The 20,438-nt window shown below is 37.5% G+C and overlaps 5 protein-coding genes across 5 annotated transcripts; 2 read left to right on the plus strand and 3 right to left on the minus strand.

Annotated features, from left to right (window-relative positions):
* The first annotated feature begins 1,131 nt into the window (after positions 1–1,131).
* Positions 1,132–4,525, plus strand: LOC119992153. Its single transcript, XM_038838813.1, has 4 exons — positions 1,132–1,960; positions 2,665–2,905; positions 3,884–4,001; positions 4,099–4,525. The coding sequence occupies exons 1-4, from the start codon at positions 1,371–1,373 to the stop codon at positions 4,188–4,190; spliced, it is 1,041 nt and encodes a 346-aa protein (XP_038694741.1). The 5' UTR covers positions 1,132–1,370; the 3' UTR covers positions 4,191–4,525.
* A 360-nt stretch (positions 4,526–4,885) lies between these two features.
* On the minus strand, positions 4,886–8,013 carry LOC119992154 (photosynthetic NDH subunit of lumenal location 5, chloroplastic-like). The gene is made up of 7 exons (XM_038838814.1): positions 7,834–8,013; positions 7,486–7,716; positions 6,698–6,851; positions 6,310–6,398; positions 5,982–6,036; positions 5,612–5,697; positions 4,886–5,222 (listed from the first exon to the last, which is right to left on the minus strand). The coding sequence occupies exons 1-7, from the start codon at positions 7,864–7,866 to the stop codon at positions 5,064–5,066; spliced, it is 807 nt and encodes a 268-aa protein (XP_038694742.1). The 5' UTR covers positions 7,867–8,013; the 3' UTR covers positions 4,886–5,063.
* LOC119991027 lies at positions 7,929–9,795 on the minus strand. The gene is made up of 3 exons (XM_038837201.1): positions 9,698–9,795; positions 8,303–9,358; positions 7,929–8,202 (listed from the first exon to the last, which is right to left on the minus strand). The coding sequence occupies exons 1-3, from the start codon at positions 9,793–9,795 to the stop codon at positions 7,929–7,931; spliced, it is 1,428 nt and encodes a 475-aa protein (XP_038693129.1).
* A 56-nt stretch (positions 9,796–9,851) lies between these two features.
* On the plus strand, positions 9,852–12,330 carry LOC119992155. Its single transcript, XM_038838815.1, has 2 exons — positions 9,852–10,052; positions 11,938–12,330. The coding sequence occupies exons 1-2, from the start codon at positions 9,909–9,911 to the stop codon at positions 12,043–12,045; spliced, it is 252 nt and encodes an 83-aa protein (XP_038694743.1). The 5' UTR covers positions 9,852–9,908; the 3' UTR covers positions 12,046–12,330.
* A 3,049-nt stretch (positions 12,331–15,379) lies between these two features.
* Positions 15,380–16,681, minus strand: LOC119992156 (NAC domain-containing protein 83-like). The gene is made up of 3 exons (XM_038838816.1): positions 16,270–16,681; positions 15,891–16,165; positions 15,380–15,795 (listed from the first exon to the last, which is right to left on the minus strand). Exons 1-3 carry the CDS (start codon positions 16,448–16,450, stop codon positions 15,490–15,492), a joined length of 762 nt encoding a protein of 253 aa, XP_038694744.1. The 5' UTR covers positions 16,451–16,681; the 3' UTR covers positions 15,380–15,489.
* Positions 16,682–20,438: the final 3,757 nt, after the last annotated feature.

Below are 20,438 nucleotides of genomic sequence, written 5' to 3' on the forward strand. Positions count from 1 at the left end.
TAATACGTAATAGATAGGCCCAAGTCCATCAGGAAAACAGTCTATATAGATGGGCCCAAGTCCACCAGGAAACAACAACAGCAGCAACCGAGAGCATGATGTAGGAGTAAGGATCACCTCTCGTGGCATCATCAACACAATCTGCCTTCCAAACCCATTGAAGACCAAACTAAAGAAGTTAAAAACACTCTGGCTAGATGAACTGTGAAGTGTACTCGTCATATTTGCACAATTTCTCAGAACTCAATGGGAGAAACATCTTTTTCTCTCTTTTTTGGAGTCGAGGGCTAATTCATGTGGAAAAAAGTACTCACCACCCACTGTTTCAGTAAAATAAAAATGAGTAGCTTCTCAAAAACCTTAATTTACTGAAAAAGACAATGGAAGGGACAAGGCTACGAACAAACGCCTATAAACAAGTGACAGCTCGCTACTACAACCGGATCACGTCGGGAGATTAGGGAAAACCCTATAGGGTAGTAGAGGTATGGAAGGATTGAGCTTACAATATGAAAAACTCATACAAGCCCGGAGAGATGACACCTTAGAATGTCGAAAACTTCCATGAATATTTTGTATGATTGTTGAGAAACAATACATCTATTACATTTATTTTATAGAAAATCAATAAAGTTGAACATCTTTTTTCACAATGAATGTCGAGCGAAGACTTGTAGAGAGACATGTCGAGCAATATAGCAAGCTCAACAACCTACTAACAAGTAACTCACAATCGAACCTCAACGGCTCTTTCTACAACTAGTCATTTTAATTGACTGTTCAACGGATTACTAAATGTTCCCAAGAAAGAGCCGTTGAGGTGATTTTTATTGTTTAACAATATTAATAACGCTAATTACAAAAGATTAAAGAGGCAACTTCTTGAACAATGCGACGTCAGTGCTTGACCGTTGCTCCAAATACACCATGAAACGACGTCGGCTTAAAATCCCTGCACGTGGAGGTTCACAATTGAGAAATCCTCATTGGCGATTGGGAACTCATGGGTCCCATTCTCAAACGTGTCAATGTATTATTGGGTGAGTGCATAGGACACAGAATATCCCAGCACATACCTAACCCCAAAACGTGCGAATTCAAATGCCAAGTTGGCAAACTGATAAATCTGGCTCGGATTTCCATTGGTGCTCCGCAGGTTTACGTTAGCATCTCTATCTCGGTCACAAAGTCTCCGCTCCCTAGACACCCCCAGATATTGCCACGTGTCCAAAACTCTCCCGCGACATTACATCTATCCGTTAACCCTAGTCTTCCCCTCCCGCCGCGCTCTCTCTCTCTCTCTTCTCTGCAATTTCTCCTTGAAGAGGGAGAAGAGGAGAAAGGTTGAGAAAAAGAAAAGAGGGATTGAAATGGGAAAGCTCTTTTGTGATTCAACGGCGGTAGTGGAGACATTGCAAGCATCATCATCACCGGCCGGAAATTGGCGAGAACCGAAGTCTGCTTCTCTCGAAGCTGTTGATCTCGTTGACCAGTCGACTGCCGCTACCACCACTATCTCTGTTAAAGATTCTTGGGACGACGTGATTGGACTTGAGGACCAACAGAGGCGGCATCTACAAAGGCTGCATGCGAGGGGTGTGCTATGGAAGCGCCCCGGGGATCACGATTCTTCTCCGGTCGTTTTCCGGCTCTCTCATGGCGGCGAGGTGTCGTCGGACGGGAATTGTCTGTTCACTGCGTCGCAGAGGTCTATGGCGCGTGATATCGACGCGCGGGAGCTCCGGCGGAGGACTGTGCGCCGGTTCACGGGAGATTTTGGATCGGCGAGCGAGGAGGACAAAGGTGTGATTAACGAGGTGATTAGGCATATGTACTCGCCGGATCTGAAGAATGGGTGGGGGATCCACGTGGTACAGGAGGTCAAGCTCCTGGCCAGGAAGGAAGATCGTCTTGCCTTAGATTCGGCCATCGACGAGCTCGTCCAGCTTGGGATGCAAAGGTATAAATTTTGAGCTTTGTTCTCTTTTCTGTTTTGCATGATAGACTTAGAGTAGATCTAGATCTGGTTCCTTTCCGGATCCATGCTTATGGTTACAGGCTGGGTGTCTCTTCATGTTAGAAATGTTGCTTATATCATCGCCGAGAAATTGTCGCTGCAAATATATAGATATATACATTTCACTAATATTGAAATCCACAGAAATCTTGGATCTTTTAATCCTCTGACTACTAACAAAATGACATTTGGTTGTTCATTCAGACTCTTTCGTTGTGGTTTATAAGAAATACTGTTAAGGGAAACGTGAGAGATCCAATAATACGCTATCTTTATACCATTACTTGGTGGGTTTAGAAAAAATATACTCTCTTTGTCGCTCTCAACTGTAAATGTACGGGTCATCCTTGAGCCAAGTTCTTCTTCCCAAAAGCTTATTGGAAATAATCTTTTGAATTTTAACTAAACAAAAGCTTCAAGCCTGAAAATTCTTGGGGTTTTATGACTATATATGGCCTTGATTAGTTATTTTTATTGTTTGGAACTTATTGGGAATTTGTCGTTATTCTCTTCACTGTTGTTGCTCCTTTCTGCGGTGAGATTGTGGCCACAGAATAGTATGCTTGAAAAATGGAGTGTGCGTGTTATTGTAGATTGTTTTAGGCTTTGGTTTTGCTTTTCTTTATTTGTTATTTTTCTCATTGAAGAGAATTGGCGGCGGAGTCTATTTACAAAGAGAGATGTATTCCAGTGACAGATGACCTCAGTTGGGCGAAATACATGTTGATCTCTGGTTCACCTGATGATGAACATGATATCATCACTCTGCAGTATACTGAGGATGGTTTATTATCCGTAGATGAGAATAGAGAAGGCCATGCTGCAGCTTTTGGAGATGATATAGCTATTGAGTGTCTTGCTACGGAATTCAGGCGAGAGATTTATGTGGTAAGAAGCTTTTTTGTTCCATCTGATTAGTAATCTGATGGATAGTTCTTGTTCATTTTTCTTTCAAATTCAAATGCATCAAGTTTTATCTTTTCTAATGGACACTCTTGGCTAAGCAGCACAAACTTGTTGCCTATTCCTATGCATGGAGAAAAAAGGTATTGTCGTCCTGTGAGGTTTGGTTGTAAGGATATGATGTGTGTTATGAATAGCCACCTGGAAGCCCATTTGACAATATCTATGATGTTTGTTTATGAGAAATGGCATCCAGGATACTATTAGATGCATCTTTCTTTGAGCATGCTTTGTGTATGAACCTGTGGCGTGTTGGATGTACTAGATATTAGTTTTCGGGGCCTCAATGCATCTTTCTTTCCCATATTATATATTGTTTTTAAGTGCTTAGTATGGTCCCTTGTCTCCATTCCTTAGGCTCTAGTCATTTTGGATTATCAATCTCACAATGTCCTTCTGACGTTACTCCTTTCAACTCGTCATGCATTTTTAACCGGAACTTTCATACAATTATTGAAAGAGAAAAACAGGAACTTTAAAATGTTGTCCACCCTTGCATTAACTTTTACCTTCAATTAGTATTATGATATTATCCCTTTGATCTATTTCTTGTTTCCATATCTTAAGCACTGTGTATATTCCACATCCAACTCAACTTCAACTTGCCCTTCACATGATTTGTCCTCTTTGGACATTAGTGCGTAATACCCTCCACTACTTTTCCTGGCATTTATACTGCAGGTTTTTAGCCACACCCTATATGTTTTTCGGTGAGATTGTATATAGTTCTGGAGAGTAGATACTTAAATTATGTCTAAAAGCTACTGCATATTCTATATGAGTAAGTTTTTTGTTACTGTGTCGAGATATTAATCTCACTCTTTCACATTTAAATAATTTGTCGCCTCGTAAAAACACAGTTCTGAAAAAAAGGCTCCTTGGTGTCCATTTTGACATTTACAGGTGCAAGCCCATGGATCCGATGCAATGGTTGATGAAGAAAATTGTGTTTTCTTCCTACCCCATCGTCCAAGGAGTGAAATTTGCGAGCCTCCTTTCTTTTTATTTATGAAAGGAACAGGTAAAGAAACTGTTCATCCATTTATTTTGCCATTGTTGTTCCTTTATTAGTAAATGGTTCCCTGACAAACCAAAGCGTACAATGTTCTGAAATGTAGGTTGGTGTGGTGCTGGTGCTGATCATTATGAGCCCTTGATTGCCCATCCATCAGCCCTTGTCTCCCAAGAGAAGGTTGCTGTCGTACTTTGAGAGAATTAGATCTGCAGTCTTGCGGCTTAGTAGGAGTAGTTCTAGCCCTTTTCTTTCAGTCTTCAATGTTTGGCATGCAATCTTGTTCTCCGTTTGAGAATTACTACATGCCATCATTGCATGGCATTCTGTTTTTTTTTTTGTCCCTTGATTCATCTTAGTGTTTGCAGTAGTTTTTGCCGGCTTTTCTTGTTGATTTCTGTTGAGTTCTCGAAGAGTGATTGTATTTGGCTGGGGCGTCCAAAATGGAATGGTTGTCAATTCTTTTGTATCTTATGCTGGATCAATCAATTCAATGTTAGATTCGTCAAATGTTTGGTCAATTTTTAAGGCTATATCATTTGCATGACAGGAAATTTACTTTTTTTATTTTATTTTTCAAATAAACTGTGTTAAGAAAAAGAAAAAAAAAAGTTATGTATGTGGTGTTGTAATGATATAATTAAGCAAATCCCTCATACTTTTTTTTAACCGAAAATAATATTATACAAACTTATTTTTGGACGAGAAAGTTTGGGCAAACATGGCCAATTAAGCCTGAAATCCTCAGTATATTGGGCCTAACCCACCATTCAGATGCAACTACCATCCTATAATTTTCAGCTCATTTTGAGCCCTAGCCTCTTACCTGAAGCAAATGCGATAGAATGCAAAAATATTTTTGAAGGAAACCATTTCCATTCTGATCTGCATACTTGTGAAAGATAATCCAACAGAATAAAAAAAAATTGTATTGACTGTTTTTGGTTTCTATTCCAAGGACACATGACAAGAAAAACTAAAAATGGAACAACAACAAACACATTTCAACAAAAGCGTTTTCGACGGGGTAAAATAGCCATGAAAAATGGGGAAAGATTAGCATTGATGAGATCAAGCTTCAGACAATGGAAGCTCACCGCAATCAATGATGGTCACTTTCTTTTGTGGGCGGTCCCCTCTGTCAGTGTTTTGCGACTCAATCAGCTTCACAATGTCCATGCCTTCCAAAACTTGCCCAAAAACAACATGCCTCTGGTCAAGCCATGGAGTCTGCGATTGCCATAAAAGTGACAAACATATCAGCATGCGCCCAGAAGCAGTGTAAATAAGTAGCCATTTTTAATACTTTGCCAATCAGTATTTCAACTGAAAATCAAATTCAATTATGACCATAGAATCATAAAGAAGTCATAACATTCATGAAAAATGGTAATTGTTGGCAAACCAGTCATCTATCTAGTAAGAACATAAGATATACTCCCAAAAGTGAAGATGTAAGAATTAGGATAAACATAGTTCCTAGATGCATTTGGTTCTCTAAATTCTTAAAGTCGAGAATGGTCTACATCTTCTGGTGCATATGAACACTGTGCTTTATCAAAGCTTCAGCAAAAAAGTAACTATAATCTTGGGAGATCGAATCAGATCCACAGCCGTACCTTGACAGTGCATATAAAAAACTGGCTGCCATTGGTGTTGGGACCTGCATTTGCCATACTAAGAACTCCCGGTCCAGTATGGGACACTGTACAAAACATTGTACACATCAGAGTTAAGGAAAGATGCATAGATAAGTATGCAATGACACAAACTAAGTGACCACACAACAGAAAAATGGAAGCTTAAGAATATACTTGCTTTAATGTGATAGCAATATAAATCATTGGCTTCTAATTTTTAACATATGAAAAGTAAAATAACACGCCACCAGATGTTCTTATTCTCTAATTACTTTTTAGGTTGCAAATAATGTGCACTTGTATTACTGAGCCCCAATCAAACCACAAGGTTAAGGAAGGATAAACTTACACTTGAAATTTTCATCTTTAAATGTACGCCCATATATGCTTTTACCTCCAGTTCCCTGCAAAAACATATCAAATTTCATAGGATTACCATACAGAATGCAAATGGAAGCTTTAATACCCAAGTCTATCAATTCCTAAGCCATTCACTGTATTCACGGATTTGCCACCTTTAGCTTTTCTCCAAATATTTTCTTGTAATGGTTTCTTGACCTCTTGCTACTTAAACATATGTTCTTGAAGGATAAATGGCCATAGTGCACTATTTAGATCAATAGATGGCATATCAAATATATTTTGCTTACATTTAATAATGTGAGGGAAGAACTTACATTTCCTTTATCAAAGTCACCACCCTGAATCATGAAATCTTTGATGACACGATGGAACGTCGAATCCTTGTAGCCGAAGCCCTTCTCTCCTAATCAAATTTAAAACAAGGAATTAACATTCAGGTTTGACAGGTTCAACAAGTTGAACAATGTAAACAAAAATTGTCAGGTTGATATAATTGATTTCTTCAATGGAAAAAAGAAATTCATTAAGCACATAGATGGTGCACAAGAAGAATTACAAGGAGGCTACAGAAATGGCCTCCAGGAAATTATTACAAATGTCAGAACAACGTAGTTTCAAAGTACTAAGTAAGATTCATTGATAACAGTTACTGAAGACTCTCTATCACAGATTGATATAAGTACAGAAGTCATAGAAGACAACCTGTGCATAAAGCACGGAAGTTCTCCACTGTTTGGGGCACATCATCACCATACAATCCAATCACAATCCTCCCAGCAAGCTTTCCCACTGGATTTCCAATACTCACATCAAAAAACACTTTGTTTGTCACTTTGGATTGTAAAGTAGCCACTTCCTGAAATCAAATGAAAGACACGGAAATTTGAAGAAATAACGTAAAACCGCTGATGTTTTCCATCCCCCAAGATCTAAAACAAAAACCATAAAATTTGCATAGAGACTCGATGTGGTAGTAAACTTGACTTACTCTTAAACCTAATCCTATTATGGTCCTAAATCAGGGTTATCTTATATTGCAAGACACCATAACGAACACATACAAACATTCAACAGAAATTAGCCAATTCCAACTCCAAATACTTGATATACGGAAAACATATCTAATTGAAGGACCAATCAGAATATTTCCTCAAACCCTGATAAGCTGACTGCAGCACCAAGCACTTGAAATATTAAAAACATCAAACTAGACCAACTATTATAGTATCCGATCAAACCAGCAACCTAATTTAAGCTCCGATTCGAAACATGGAAAATATCCAATTCAAATACGGATTAAATACAGAATCAACATTACAGCTCCAAACACTCCAATCACAGAAAGAAAAATCTGAATTCAAAGACCTAGCGTACATTTTAATCAACGAAAACTGAGAAAATTACTGACCTAACTAACTTAAAACCAAAACAAACCATCATTTCCCATTAAACAACCACGAAAACATAAACAATGAATATTAAACCCAAACCTCAGCACTGGCACGGATAACAGAGCTGCTCTTTGTGCGCCAAGATGAAGAAGACAACGATGGAGGAGCAAAGCTCACTGAGCCCGAGAAGGACGAGCACGAAGAGGACAACGAACCACTCGACGGCAGCGAAACTTTCCTTAGACCCCTCACAGAATCGAAATTAGGGCTTAGAACTCTGATCTTAGAAAACCTTCGTGGTTCCGCGACCGTGAGCGAGCTCGCATTTAACTGCCAAACAATAGTGAGGATAAATTCAACCAAAGAAAGAAAAAGAAAAAAAAGAGAGATGAAAAGAAAATGTTAAGGCGTGTTTGTTTACTGAGATAAGAAGAAGGGTAAAATTACCAAGGTCGTCATCGTCGTCAAAGTAGCCGCCATTGATGGAGTAGGTAGTCTCTCTGCGTGGTCAGGGAGCGTGACTGCGTGAGACCTTTATGGCTTTATAATGTGCGTGAGTCTGTGAGAGGAGAGGACGGGAAATTCGAGAAGGAAAGGATATACGGTATACCGTTGAAATTGTTTGGGATTCTATGGGGTGTTATCGTAAAAGCGGCACGGACATTGTATGGGCTCCCTAGCCTTTTTGCGAGCCGAAGCCCAAACAGCTCCAAGGCCCAATTATTATGATATTTGTAAGAGAGTTTGCATTGGGAGTAATTGAGATTCTTTTCCAACAGAAAAACAGAGAACAAGAAATAAGTACAAAACGGCACACTTAAACATCAACAGTATTAGGACAGCCAAAATCCACAAAATTCACTTTCTTTTCCCACATTTCTTCGTATCTTGACATGAATCCAAACAGTCCACAGACCCAATAGCGTTTCTCTTCTTCTTCCTCTTTTGCCCTGACGTTAAAGCCCTCTCCAACCGTTCGACCCTTCGCGACAACGAACAAAGCAACCGCGTCTGCATTTCGTTCCTCTGAAACAGCTCAGCCATCAATCCCATCATCTTCTCGTTGTCCTCCAACATTCTCCCCAGAAGACGCTCCTGATCACTCCTATTGTTCTCCTCTCCCCCTCTTGCTAGATTCCCGCTGAATTTCACTTCCTCTTGATCTTCTTGCTTCACAGAGGTGGTGTTGATGTTTTCCTCTTCGCCTCCTTCGATTAAACTCTGAGGAAGAGCCGAGGAGTCTGATTGACTCTCTGTTTGGCTTGTTCCCACGCTTTCTTCTCCACATTCGTTAGCGGATGGCGAATTGGTTTGCTCAGCTTCACAAGAATCATGCGTTGCCTCAGTCACGTTATGTTTCTCCGCCACTTGATCAACACAATGATATGCAGAATTGGAACCAGAATGCTCGAGATCTGGAACCTCAGCTTGCTCTTCTATTGGTTGAATTGAATCTGCTTCACTTTCTTGCCAATTATCCTGACCGGAGATTTTGGTGTCATCGGAGTCAACCACAGCATCAATGCCAGATTCGAAGTGATTACCAGAGACAACGATTGAATCAACCATCTCCTGCAGCGCGATCGCCTTCTTGATCACCGACTTCCTGCAATCCCTAACTCCAGAATCCACGCCTCTAATAGAATCCAACCTAAACAGCAAACTCATCAGCGTCTCGTTTACCTTCAACCTCTCTTTCGAATCCTTTTTCATCAACTCAACAGTCTCATCCGTCGAGATCCTTTCTGCGATAGCGTCGACCTCGCGCCTTACCGCAGAAATCTTCTTCACGCTCTTCCTCACCAGGAATCCTCTAAACACCTTCTGGATCTTCAACGCCGATTCGGATCTGCTTCGCTCCGACCCAACAAATTGGACCGGAATTGAAACTAACTTCGGAGCCGGAGACGACGCGTTATTGTGCTTCACCGGAATCCCTCTCACATCTCTCACTGTTGGCGAGAACCAATCGCTTAGGAAAAAGGGGACTCTCCATTATCGAATTAGATTTCGCGCTTTCTGATATCGATTTATTGTTTTTCTTCGTGAATTGGGAAACCTCGATTTGGATGCGAGATATTTATAGCGGGAACGATTTTGAAGAAAGATGGGACTTGAAAGTTCCAGAAGTTTCAGAGACTCCGATGTGGGATTTTTTTTCTTTCTTTTCTTTTTGTCTGGGTGGGAAAGTTAATTCTAGAGAACCCTTGATTCTTCTATGGCGCGCAGCATTGTCAAATGGAATAGTGTGGGCCAGTTTTCCAGTAGCCACCTCACAGGCCCAAACATCTATGAAAATTGAACAGTTAACTTTAGAATGTAGGCCCAAGACTCAATTGTTTCTATTTCTAGATCTACTAGCCCATAGTTAATTTCCGACCCCATGAAGGTCTTGGACTGAGCAGCCATCAGAAGCTTTGGGCTGCCAAATTGCCTAATATAATTCTACGGCCCTGACCCATTCCATAACTAGGTGCCTCTGTTACTCTGTATCTGCGCCTCACTGAGAGGGAGCGAGAGAGATGGCGGGCGTGGGCGCGTTCTGGGGCACAAGAGTGATGGAGATAGTGAAGAAGCACGATTCCGGCGGTCTTATATGGAAGAGAATAAAGCTCACCTCAACCCGCAAAGCCAACGCCAAGAAGCGTCTCCGTCGCGTTTGGCAGGTCCCTCCGACATCCCTTTCTCTCATTATTTTTTGCGGTTCTTAGCTTGTAGTTAATGTCTTTATCTGTTTTACACTAACCGTAGCTATAGATCGTCAGAAAATTTTATTGATATGTCAATGTTGTCTATCCTTAATTTAGTATTATGGGGTTGCCACATTTGGGCTAATAAAAGTGGTGATATCTATTTTTTATTATTTTTATTTCGCATGTATTTCAATCTATGAAGACGAAATATATGTCAGAATTAATCCGTGAATTGCTCAAAAATATTTATTAGTTTGAGTTGTATTTTGTTTCAATGCTATGGCCAGTCTAATAGCTGCTCATTAGTGCATTCCATGTTATTGAATAAGTGCTATTCTCTTTTTGTGAAAATAGAGGAAGGTGCCAAGTAAATATAACTGGGCTGTTAGATGCTTCATGGAAAATTTGGATATTTCCTCCATAGAGTTTGTGAAAGAAGTGATTTTTTTTTCTTCTCATGAAATGTATAATTAGGTAAATAGCATTTATTGGATTGTGTTTTTATTGTTTCTTGTTAGGATTTTACCTCCAAAGATTGAGGGGAACGTTTTTTTCATATGGCATTTTAAGGATGAAAACCTTAACTCTGTGGTAGAGTTGCTCTAGTGGTCACAGTGACATGGAAAATGTATACAATGCAGGGTAAGGCTAAATATTGCTTTAGCATGGGTGTTATTTTTCAATGGGAAAATAATTAAGGAAAAACATCGAGCAATCTAACTACTAGAGCAAACTAGAAGCATACAGCTGGCTGTGTCCACAAAAAATTGACTAGAATCTTCAGGGAATTCATCATGCGAAGAGCTGAGGACAGCTGAGAAAGTGGCCGTGTCTAATGCCATGATATTACAGAATGACTTCCCAGATTTGAGGCTTTGTGTCTAGTCTGTGAGGCTCTGTGTTTTGACAAAAAAAAAGCGAATTGAAAGGTAACATGATCTTTTATGTGTGGGGGAAGAGCAAGGAGAAGAAAATATGTTTTGTGGGTTGCTGTGTTAGGCTGCTGAATGAGCAATTTTTGGGATTTGAGGGCAAATGGGAAAAACGCAAATATACTACTTATTTTTTAAAGCACGCACAAACATATCAGATTTACAAGGAAAGTTATCTTTTTTAAAAAAAAAATCTTTTTAGGAAGAATATTCTGGCTGATGGTGGTCTGACATTCACATAAGTAAATCAGCAGAATGTGGACAGATTGTTTTTTCGTCATTGAAATTGAGAAAGAGTGGACTTTTGTGTATTTCCATAGTTTACTGAGTAGCCACATAGGCATTATCTTATTAAGCGACAATATTACAGTCAAATGATTGCTTAATTATTTTTTTATTAAGAGTGTTGAATTCTTGTTGCCTTTTCAATTGCAAAAGGAATGGGGCGGGGGACAGAATCTGCTTCCCGTTTATGATTAGGTTCTGATTAGTTCATCTTTTTTTTATTGAATTGACTGTGAATTTGCTATTTAAATGAGCTTCAACTTCTGTTATATATTTCATTCGTAATGCCTTTTAACTAGATCAAATAACTGAATTCACGTATGACAATCTGGTTGTTGTGGCTTAGCTGAACCCTTTTGTTTTGCCATATTCCTAGATAGCTTACTATGGCCATTTTTGTGTGATATGCTCATTTACCAGTTATATTTCTGATTTTTCTCAGAGGACTAAGATAGTGCAGAAAAAGATGCTAGCAAGAGCCAGGAAACATGGGTAATAAACATGGAAAGGAATAACTAGTCTATGACTCTGTATCCATTAACCAGTTTGAACATATCATCGACAGAATTTGTTCCTTCTCTCTTGACATCTCCCTTTCAATTCTCAATATTTTAAGTTCTAAGTAAGCCATGGTCTTGCAGAATGATGCGGTTCTAAAGGCATGTTCTGAACCACCTCCTTCAAAATCGTCAGTGGCTGGTGCTATTGGAGTTGCTGAGAAGGAAATTGGAAGCACCGAAGCTAACTGAGGATGTGTGATCACGAAGAAACTGAGATGAGCATACAAGGTGCATTTGGTGATTTGTCAACTGCTGTTGCCAAAAGTTCATATTTGTTTGTTCTTTGTGTGACTAAAATCTGAGACTATAAATGCCCTATCATTTCTATAGCTTCATATTGTAGTGTATTCTTAGTCATTAGGGGAAATGCAAGTACTATTGTTATTATTTTACAATGAGCATCAACTAAGTTAGGAAGAATATTTTAAAACTGCGATTGCTGAATGTTTGATCTTAAAACTTCCGGTTGTTTGATTTTCTTGTGCACTCCTCGATGTCACTTTGCACCAAACTTTCTAACATAAACAAGACATCAAAGACGATGAATCCCTTTTCCAACTGTGTTTCACAATCATGTCACATACCGTGGTGAAAATTTTCAGCAAAACAAAATCTTTTAGTCTTTGGTCGTTGTTGATTGTCGGCTTGCCAAGAAATTGTGGGGGTATCGGTTGGAATAATGAATTAACTCTTCATATATCTGTTTTTTGCTGTCCTTTGCACATGATATTTGTCTTGTGAAGTAAGTACTCGCTGCATTTCGTTTGTTGAAGTCATTTTACAGTTTTGAAGACTTGATGGAATCTTTTGATATTTTCACAAGGAATATATTCCGTTCCAAACATAGGAGAGATAATGGTGACCAGCAGATGTTGTGGTCCATTCTTGTTTTGAAAAGAAAATAAAATATTGGTTCAGGTGGAAAAATGGACAAGAAAACCACCAAAGATTGAATGGTGAATACTCTTTCCTAGTTGCCTTGTATAGCTGATTTTGACATTATGGAAGTTACTTACAAGAATAGATTTTTATCTGAATTCTCCTTTTGTATATGTCACTGTGACCCTTGAGAATTTAAGGAGATCCTCTTGGCCATCCTTAGTAGAATTTCAATTATTCACACGCAACATCCTGTGATGCTCTCACATTTGCTGCTTTTACTATGCATGGTTCAAGATGTCAACCTATTGCTTGCCTTTCTGTCTTTTTTGCTTACGGGCTGATATATACTTGTGAGAAATGTTAAATATTTGAGATTCTTGACTTTGTTGTTGCTTCTTTGTACACAACATCCTGCATTGGATGACATTGCATCCCACCCCACACATGTGAGGTAAGGTTGTTGCATCATTTTGATCATTCCAGATTTTTCATTTTAGAATTCTTGGTATTTCTATGGAAGTGATGTGAATGAGTAGTTGTGGCTAGTTGCCGCTTATTAGGGCAACCTACCCACTTAAAAGTTATTTTTTTAGTAGTTCCTTGAAAGTAAGTTATCCTAACCAATGTTTAGGAGTTGTTGTGATTCTCTTTGTTTTGAGATTTCTTTTCTTTTCCTTTTCATTGACAATAGAATTTTAGTGTGCAAAACATTGGTTAGGATATCTGCTCATGAATAGTAATTGTGCTGCAACCCACAAATCCAATCCATTATATCCCTCCCTCCCCTCTCTCTCTCTCCCTCTCTCTCTCTCTCGTCCTCTTTTATTTTATTTTTTAAAAATTTAATAATCATGAAAATGATATATGTAAAAATATGGGAAAAAAGTGACGTGAAGAACTCCCACTGTCCCACAGCCTTATGAGTCTCTGGTGGTCGGCATGTTTTCTTCCTAATTTTTGGTATTCTGACCATTTTTCTTTAAAAATTCAACACTTGGTTGTTTTTTCTTGAGTTCTTTTTTTTTTATGCGATGAGACATGTGGTCACTATTTTTGTATGCACATTGAGTAAATACATGCTAGTCCACAAACTACATATGTTAGACAAGCTCATGGAAAATTCATGTGTAAATTTATGCCTCCTAAGAGGATTGAACTTTGGTAAGAGAGTATAACTAGCATACAACTTTTCATCATAGCAAAATCATAGTAAACTAATCTCGGTTTAGTCTTCCTCTAAGCCGGATAATTATAACTCTAATTCATCATTATTTTGGCTTCTCTCTACACGTCTGATGTAGGAGATTGAATCATAGTTGTCCAATAAGACAATGTAATTTGACCCTAATTATCAATCATAGTATTATAATAAGCCATTGATGTTGTCTGCCCTACATCAAAAACCTATACCTGTTAATCTCTCAAATTATATACTGATAATTAATGTTACTATATATATGCCGTCCCTTGTATAAACATTTTGATAAATTGTTTTCAGGGTTTTAGATTATTAATTTTGTGATGGGTGTCGGGCGAACAAACAAAAACTAGGTCTTTCCCTTTGCATGTTTGGCACGAGTACCCACATGAGATAAGTTTGACTTTTGCACAATTGATAGAGCTTAAGCTCAAGTTATTAGGCCCGTGCGTTTAAAAATTCTCCTCCTAACGATATGATAAATTTGGCCAAAGTCTGACACGTGATCACAAGATTATTGCTCTCAATTAGAATCCGACTCACAACTCCTGAATCCATACAGTTTTGCCAAAATGTCATTGTAGACGACTCACATCCTCTAGCAATATAAAATTGTTAATATTATTGATAATTTGGTTTCAATTGTTCAAAAGCAGAGAAAGTTTTGCTTGTGTTCATATAGAAGCAGGTTTAGACTTTGGAGTACATTTTTGCAGGAATTGAAAACTTGTAAGAATGTACAAGAAATAGTACCAAATTAAGAACCCTAGTCACAAGGAGTAGTTCTATAGACTTGGCCCCAAAGTGCCACCCATAATTGTCCCTCTACTTCCACCTACTAGTCCAGCAAATTCAAATTTTAGTTAACCGTGTTCCCTCCCTCACAGCTATATATGCACCTAACTCCTGCTGTTTTCTTGTACTGGTATAGAAATTTTGTTGAAAATCGCACACCCCAAGTGTTCGTGGAAATGACTCAAAGAACGTCTGTTTTCCTAAACAATATAGTACCCATTTTTCAAAATGTATAAAGAGTGGAGTATAGTTGGCAATTGTTAAAAATTGTCAATATTCGTCGAGATTTGTTACATTTAAGGCATTATAATATGGCAGAATTTGGTTCGGATTTAGGAAAGTTTGCGGCGTGACGCACATAAATCCCGTGCGTACAACACAGGAGCTAGGATCTCTATCATAACTGTTTTGCGCTAGATTCTTATTCTTTTTGTGTCACAAAAAAACTTCCTTTTGAGTGTTGACAAAGTTCATATTGTAAAATATGACAGCTTTGCATATATGCAAGAAGAAAAAAGTGAAAAGAGCACAATTTTTTTTTGAAATTTCAGGACTCATTGCAAGATGGGATCTCGTGGTTATGACAGTTAATGCTGATATTCTTTGTCTGATATCTCTTTCCGTTCATTTTTAATCAAGGAGTAGAGATGACAAGAAAAAGGACCAAACATTAGATTGCTCGGATGGTTATTTTTACTGGTACAAGGACTAGAAAATGGCAATAGAATTAAAGAGAGGAAATTTTAATTTCAAAGCTACTACTGTTTTCTTCTAAAATAAGGAAAACTATTGCAACTACTGCTTTCTTCATGTTCGTCTGATGCATTGTTATCAGAAGAGACATCTGTGATTCCACTGGAGCCAGAAGATGATGAACAAGGAGCAAGATTCAAATCAGTCCCTCCTCTGGCCATGAAATCATATAAAACAGGCTTGTTTTTCTTGGCTTGTACTTGTTTCTCAAATCCATTACCAACAATGTTGCCTTCATCCACATTTTTGGTACCTCTTTTCTTCAAGAAAATCCTGCAGATAACCCAGTTCTCCATTGGCACTGCAGTGCTCTGCAAAAAAAAAAAAATTGAACCAATTTTCATTTTTTTTTACTTGGGTCTTTCTAATATGTAACAGAACTGGACAAAATTCGAGAAAAACCCACCTGGGTTGAGTTCATCTTTTGCTGGGAATCATCAGAACAGACATGGCGATACTCATGCATAATCCAATCAGTCCTGGAACCATGAGGGGTTTTTCCTCTATAAAAAACCAGAGTTTTCTTCATCCCCACGATTTGATTTCCCTTAGAAGTCACAATCTTCTTATCACTCCCTGTTGCTTTCCAATACCCAGAACCTGTAGCTCTGTTTGATCTGTTCCCATTTGGGTACTTGGCCTCTCTAATGCTGAAAAAGTACCTTTCTTGCCTACAATCACCTACACAAACAAACAAACAAACCCATTTCAATTCCCTTTAAATTTCTTTCAAATCTTCACAAACTAAGCATAAAATGGAAACTTTAACTCGAACGAACACTAACCTGGCAAGTCCCAAGGATCAGACCTGCAAACATCAGCTTCAGGAATGATTGAAGCAGGCAGAGGAACAGATAAGGCCTTTCTCTTCAAATACTGAACCACAAGTTCCTCGTCTGTGGGATGGAATCTAAACCCAGGAGGCAATCTAAGCACACCATTTTTGACAAAATTGAGCTTCTCCATCTCTTCCTCCCGAAACCCACAAAAATTCACCTGCTATAACAACTCATTCAAGGCTCTTATAGCTCATCAGAGAAGAATATAAGAGTTCCACAGGCAACAAATTAACAAGAACAAGAACAAGAGAGGAAAAAAAGAGAACGGTTTTGCGTTTGTGGGTAGCTTTGGAGAGGGAAAGTGTGGCTTCTTTATAGTAATGGAAGGGAGAGAGTAAGAACGATTGGTTTGGCGTAAACGAGACTCAATCTCTTCTTCCCCCAATTGTTTTATCTTTTTTCCCCTTTCTTTGACGCCATTTGTAAACAATTAATTAAAACAAAGTAACGTTAAAAGCAGTTGATTAAAGTAATTAATATGAGGTTTCTTCAACCCCAAACGAAACGAAACCAAAAACCAAGTCCCATCCTATGGGCCAAACCTTACCTTGCCGTGTTCGACCATTTTCCTTGTCTGGGGAATCTAATCTACTCCTAAAAGCTCTTTTCCAACTGTATTTTTTCTTTTTTATTTGTAATTTAGAACATCATCGTATAAGTTAAGTTTATTTTTTAGATATCCAATAAAGGATCAAACTCGGGTATTTAAGTAATGTGAATTTTTCATCTGATCACATGATAAATTAGACAAGATCTAGCACATGCCCACAAAATGGTGTTTTTTATTTACTAAAAAATCTATAACATTAAAATACTCGAATTGAGGCAGTTATTTATGCTAGTTATAAATTTTTAGTTTCAGCTAATTTTTTTTTAAAAAAAAAAACAGATAATTTTTTATTTATGCACAAAAAAAAATGATTTGTGTGGGGAGGGTTGTAAAGGTTGCAGCTACGTAAGGGTGAGGTAAGGTTGACCAGTCGGAGGTCACCGGGAGCCTTAATGTCACACGAAAGTGAAACTGTGAAAGTACAGAAGTACCCTCCGCCTTCACAAAAGGAAACATTTATATTTTGTCTCACGAGGGGTGCAAAAAGATTTTGGTTGGTCGTTGGTTTTGAGATTTTGGAAGCAAAAATTGCAACAAAAAATGTTTCTTGTAACAAAACCAAAGTCATCAGCACAACATCATGTTGCTATACTACAAAAATGGGAATGATTGTTAGGAATCCCTCATAGAAAAAATACGAGGATCTCATTGAGTTTATAAGAACAAATTCACTTCTTTACAATCAACTAGTCATTTTCTCTTTGGCTCGAGTGCTATTAAGTAAGATGGCATAAGGAGGAACAAAGCCGTACGAGTTCGAGTTTTTATTTTTTGTTTTTGTATTTTCTATTTCCACAAAATATATTTTATTTTGTGTTCTCTGAGTCTTTATTTTATGTTTTTATTTTGTGTTTTATATTTCCACAAAACATATTCTTTTCGTTTCTTTTTTTAGAAAATGTTGATAAGTACACAACAATTATTGGTTCCTTTTGTAGGGCATGGACATTTTCGTCATTTCAGTTGTCGTGTCCTCGAGGGAGGATGAATAAGGGAGAAAAGGAGGGAGGGGCCTACTTGCCTCCAAAACGACGTCGGATTGAAGGGTAACTGACAAAAATGCCACCTTCAACTTCAATTGGATACCCCATCTCAAGATCTCCTCAATCTTCTTGTCTCGCTATTTTGGATCAGATGCGTAGATGATAATGAGATTAACAGACTCACAATATATCCCATCACAAAAGACATTTTTGCCCTTTTTGAGATTGTGGGAACTCGTAATTATCATCGAAAATGACATATAACCCGTCAGTTTGGTAGCTCATGAAAGCCTAATAGATTTATTGTTCAAAATTTATTGTTTTAACATAGATTCTATTGTTTTTTTAAAGGACATACTATAATTCATTATTTTATTTTTGAATTCATTTGTTTTTGAAATTCCATTAAAAAAATAATGGAATTAAGATTTATCCGATAAAACTCGTCAACAATTGATCTTGTTAGAAAGAGTTTTATGTGTTGATTCTGAATATGTAATTTTTTAAAAAATCTAATATGTATTTTGAGAGTTGAAAACGTTTTATATTTCGTTTATCTTACCCACATAATAAATCTCGTGCCATACAAGTATGTCCACGTAAAAAAACTGTGTGAACTTGTCTGTAGAGAGGATTGAACCATGTTGGAAGAAGATGATTAGCATTCCTTAACAACCGAACTAGTCCTAGAGGCTACCCAACGTCAGGGGTGGCTCTGGGGTGGGGCAATCTGCCCAAATCCCATATTTTCGAAAAAATACTAGTATTATTTTAGCCCAAAAACATTTAAGCCCCGTTTAGGAAAATTAGCCCAATAACTGTCATTTATATATATAATCGTCATTTATACACCTCTAAATATACACAATAACAAGCAAGTGATTGTTATAAAAAGGTTTAAAAAAGTGAATGTTACCAAAAAAAAGAAAAGGAAGTGATTCAAGAATCTTTTGAAGTCAATTCCAAGATATTTGGCTGAATGATAAGTCATTACGATTAATTTTTTGTTAAAAGTAAGAGGTTGTAGGTTCAATTTTTACGTTCAACAAATTTCTTTGGAATCACCCCTACACTCCTGTAATGGCCTAGTATATGTGAAACGAGACGACCCACATGCCCAAGATTTATCATATAATTTAGACTGTAACTCTACAGCTAGCCACATGTTTAAAAGATATTTTTGTCATTTAAAAAAATTGCCAAAAAAGCCAATGGTGCAGGTGTAATACTTCACAAACAACATGGTCAATTAAGGAATAGCAATTAATGAATGAAGTTGGACAATTGGATATTTAGTTAAGCCTCGAGCTTTGACAAAGGAAAAAAGCTTGATTCCGTATAGAAAGGGCAAACCCAATAAATAAAGAATTAGAGGGAAAGGGAAAAAGAAAAAGAAAAGGTGAGGGGTAGAATTGAAAAGAAAAAGGAATTTCCACACAAGCAAAATGCTTTGTTCAAAGCCCACTTGTGATGGGTATAATAGTAAAATGGAAAAGATGGAAGCCCAATTGCGGCTGTGATTTGTTTATATTGAGAGGTCAAAGGAGATTGCGTGGTAGTGTTGAAGAGGGTTCTTCTCAAGGTGGGACTTTAGGGACAAACGTCAAAGCCTACAATTATTGTCTTTTTTTAGAAAATCATATGTGTATGTATATGTGTTTGTGTGTGTGTATATATATATATATAATGATTTCTCAAAAAGACAATACAAAAGGATGACGACACTTTCTTTGTGTTTGTCTCATAAGTAGTTTTAGGTTGTGTTCGTGGAGATTACAAGTGCTTTTAAAGCAATGAAATTGAGCTTTAGACAATAATTACAAGTAATTAACTCAAACGTCTAACGTTTTAGTGAAACTATCAATGTGATTCTTTTGTCCCAACCACACCATACAATACAAAAATAAATTTTCAATTTGTTGTCTAATCTCGTACTAAGCTGATGTTTTCTCAACGATATTATCGCATGTTTTTGTTTTCGTATAGTTTTCTCCATAAATATATATTGGTACATCACTTTGTATCAATTTAAAAAATCAAACTCGAGTCCCTCAGATAGAAAGATTCATCTCTTACTAAATTAAATTGCAATATTGAGCTTCTCTACGGAAGTACGGCCTACACTTTCCAATTTTTTATGGGTTATGGAATTGTCAAAAAAAAAATTAACCTTTTGGGATTGCCCTCATTAGAAGCATTTGAACACCATGAAATTGAAATACACACAAACATGCATCTTATTCACATATCAAGAAAGAGAGTTTGAAGGGTGTTGGATTTCTTCTACTCCTATGACTTGAATTTTAAAATTGGGTTTTGATTAAAAATAGTAAATATGAAAAGAAGCATAAGATTGGCTTGCAAATGAAGCAAAACATAAATTTAAAGGGGGCGTATTGTCAATGTCAAGCATATGTATTGACCTTCTATAGCCGGCTGTCTTTGATGTATCCAAATTGAGAATCACTTTTTTGTCCATTTTCAATCAATTGGAATCTAAGTAGATAATTACTATTATATAT

The sequence above is a fragment of the Tripterygium wilfordii genome, chromosome 22 (genome assembly GCF_013401445.1).
Source record: "Tripterygium wilfordii isolate XIE 37 chromosome 22, ASM1340144v1, whole genome shotgun sequence".
Lineage (NCBI taxonomy): Eukaryota > Viridiplantae > Streptophyta > Magnoliopsida > Celastrales > Celastraceae > Tripterygium > Tripterygium wilfordii.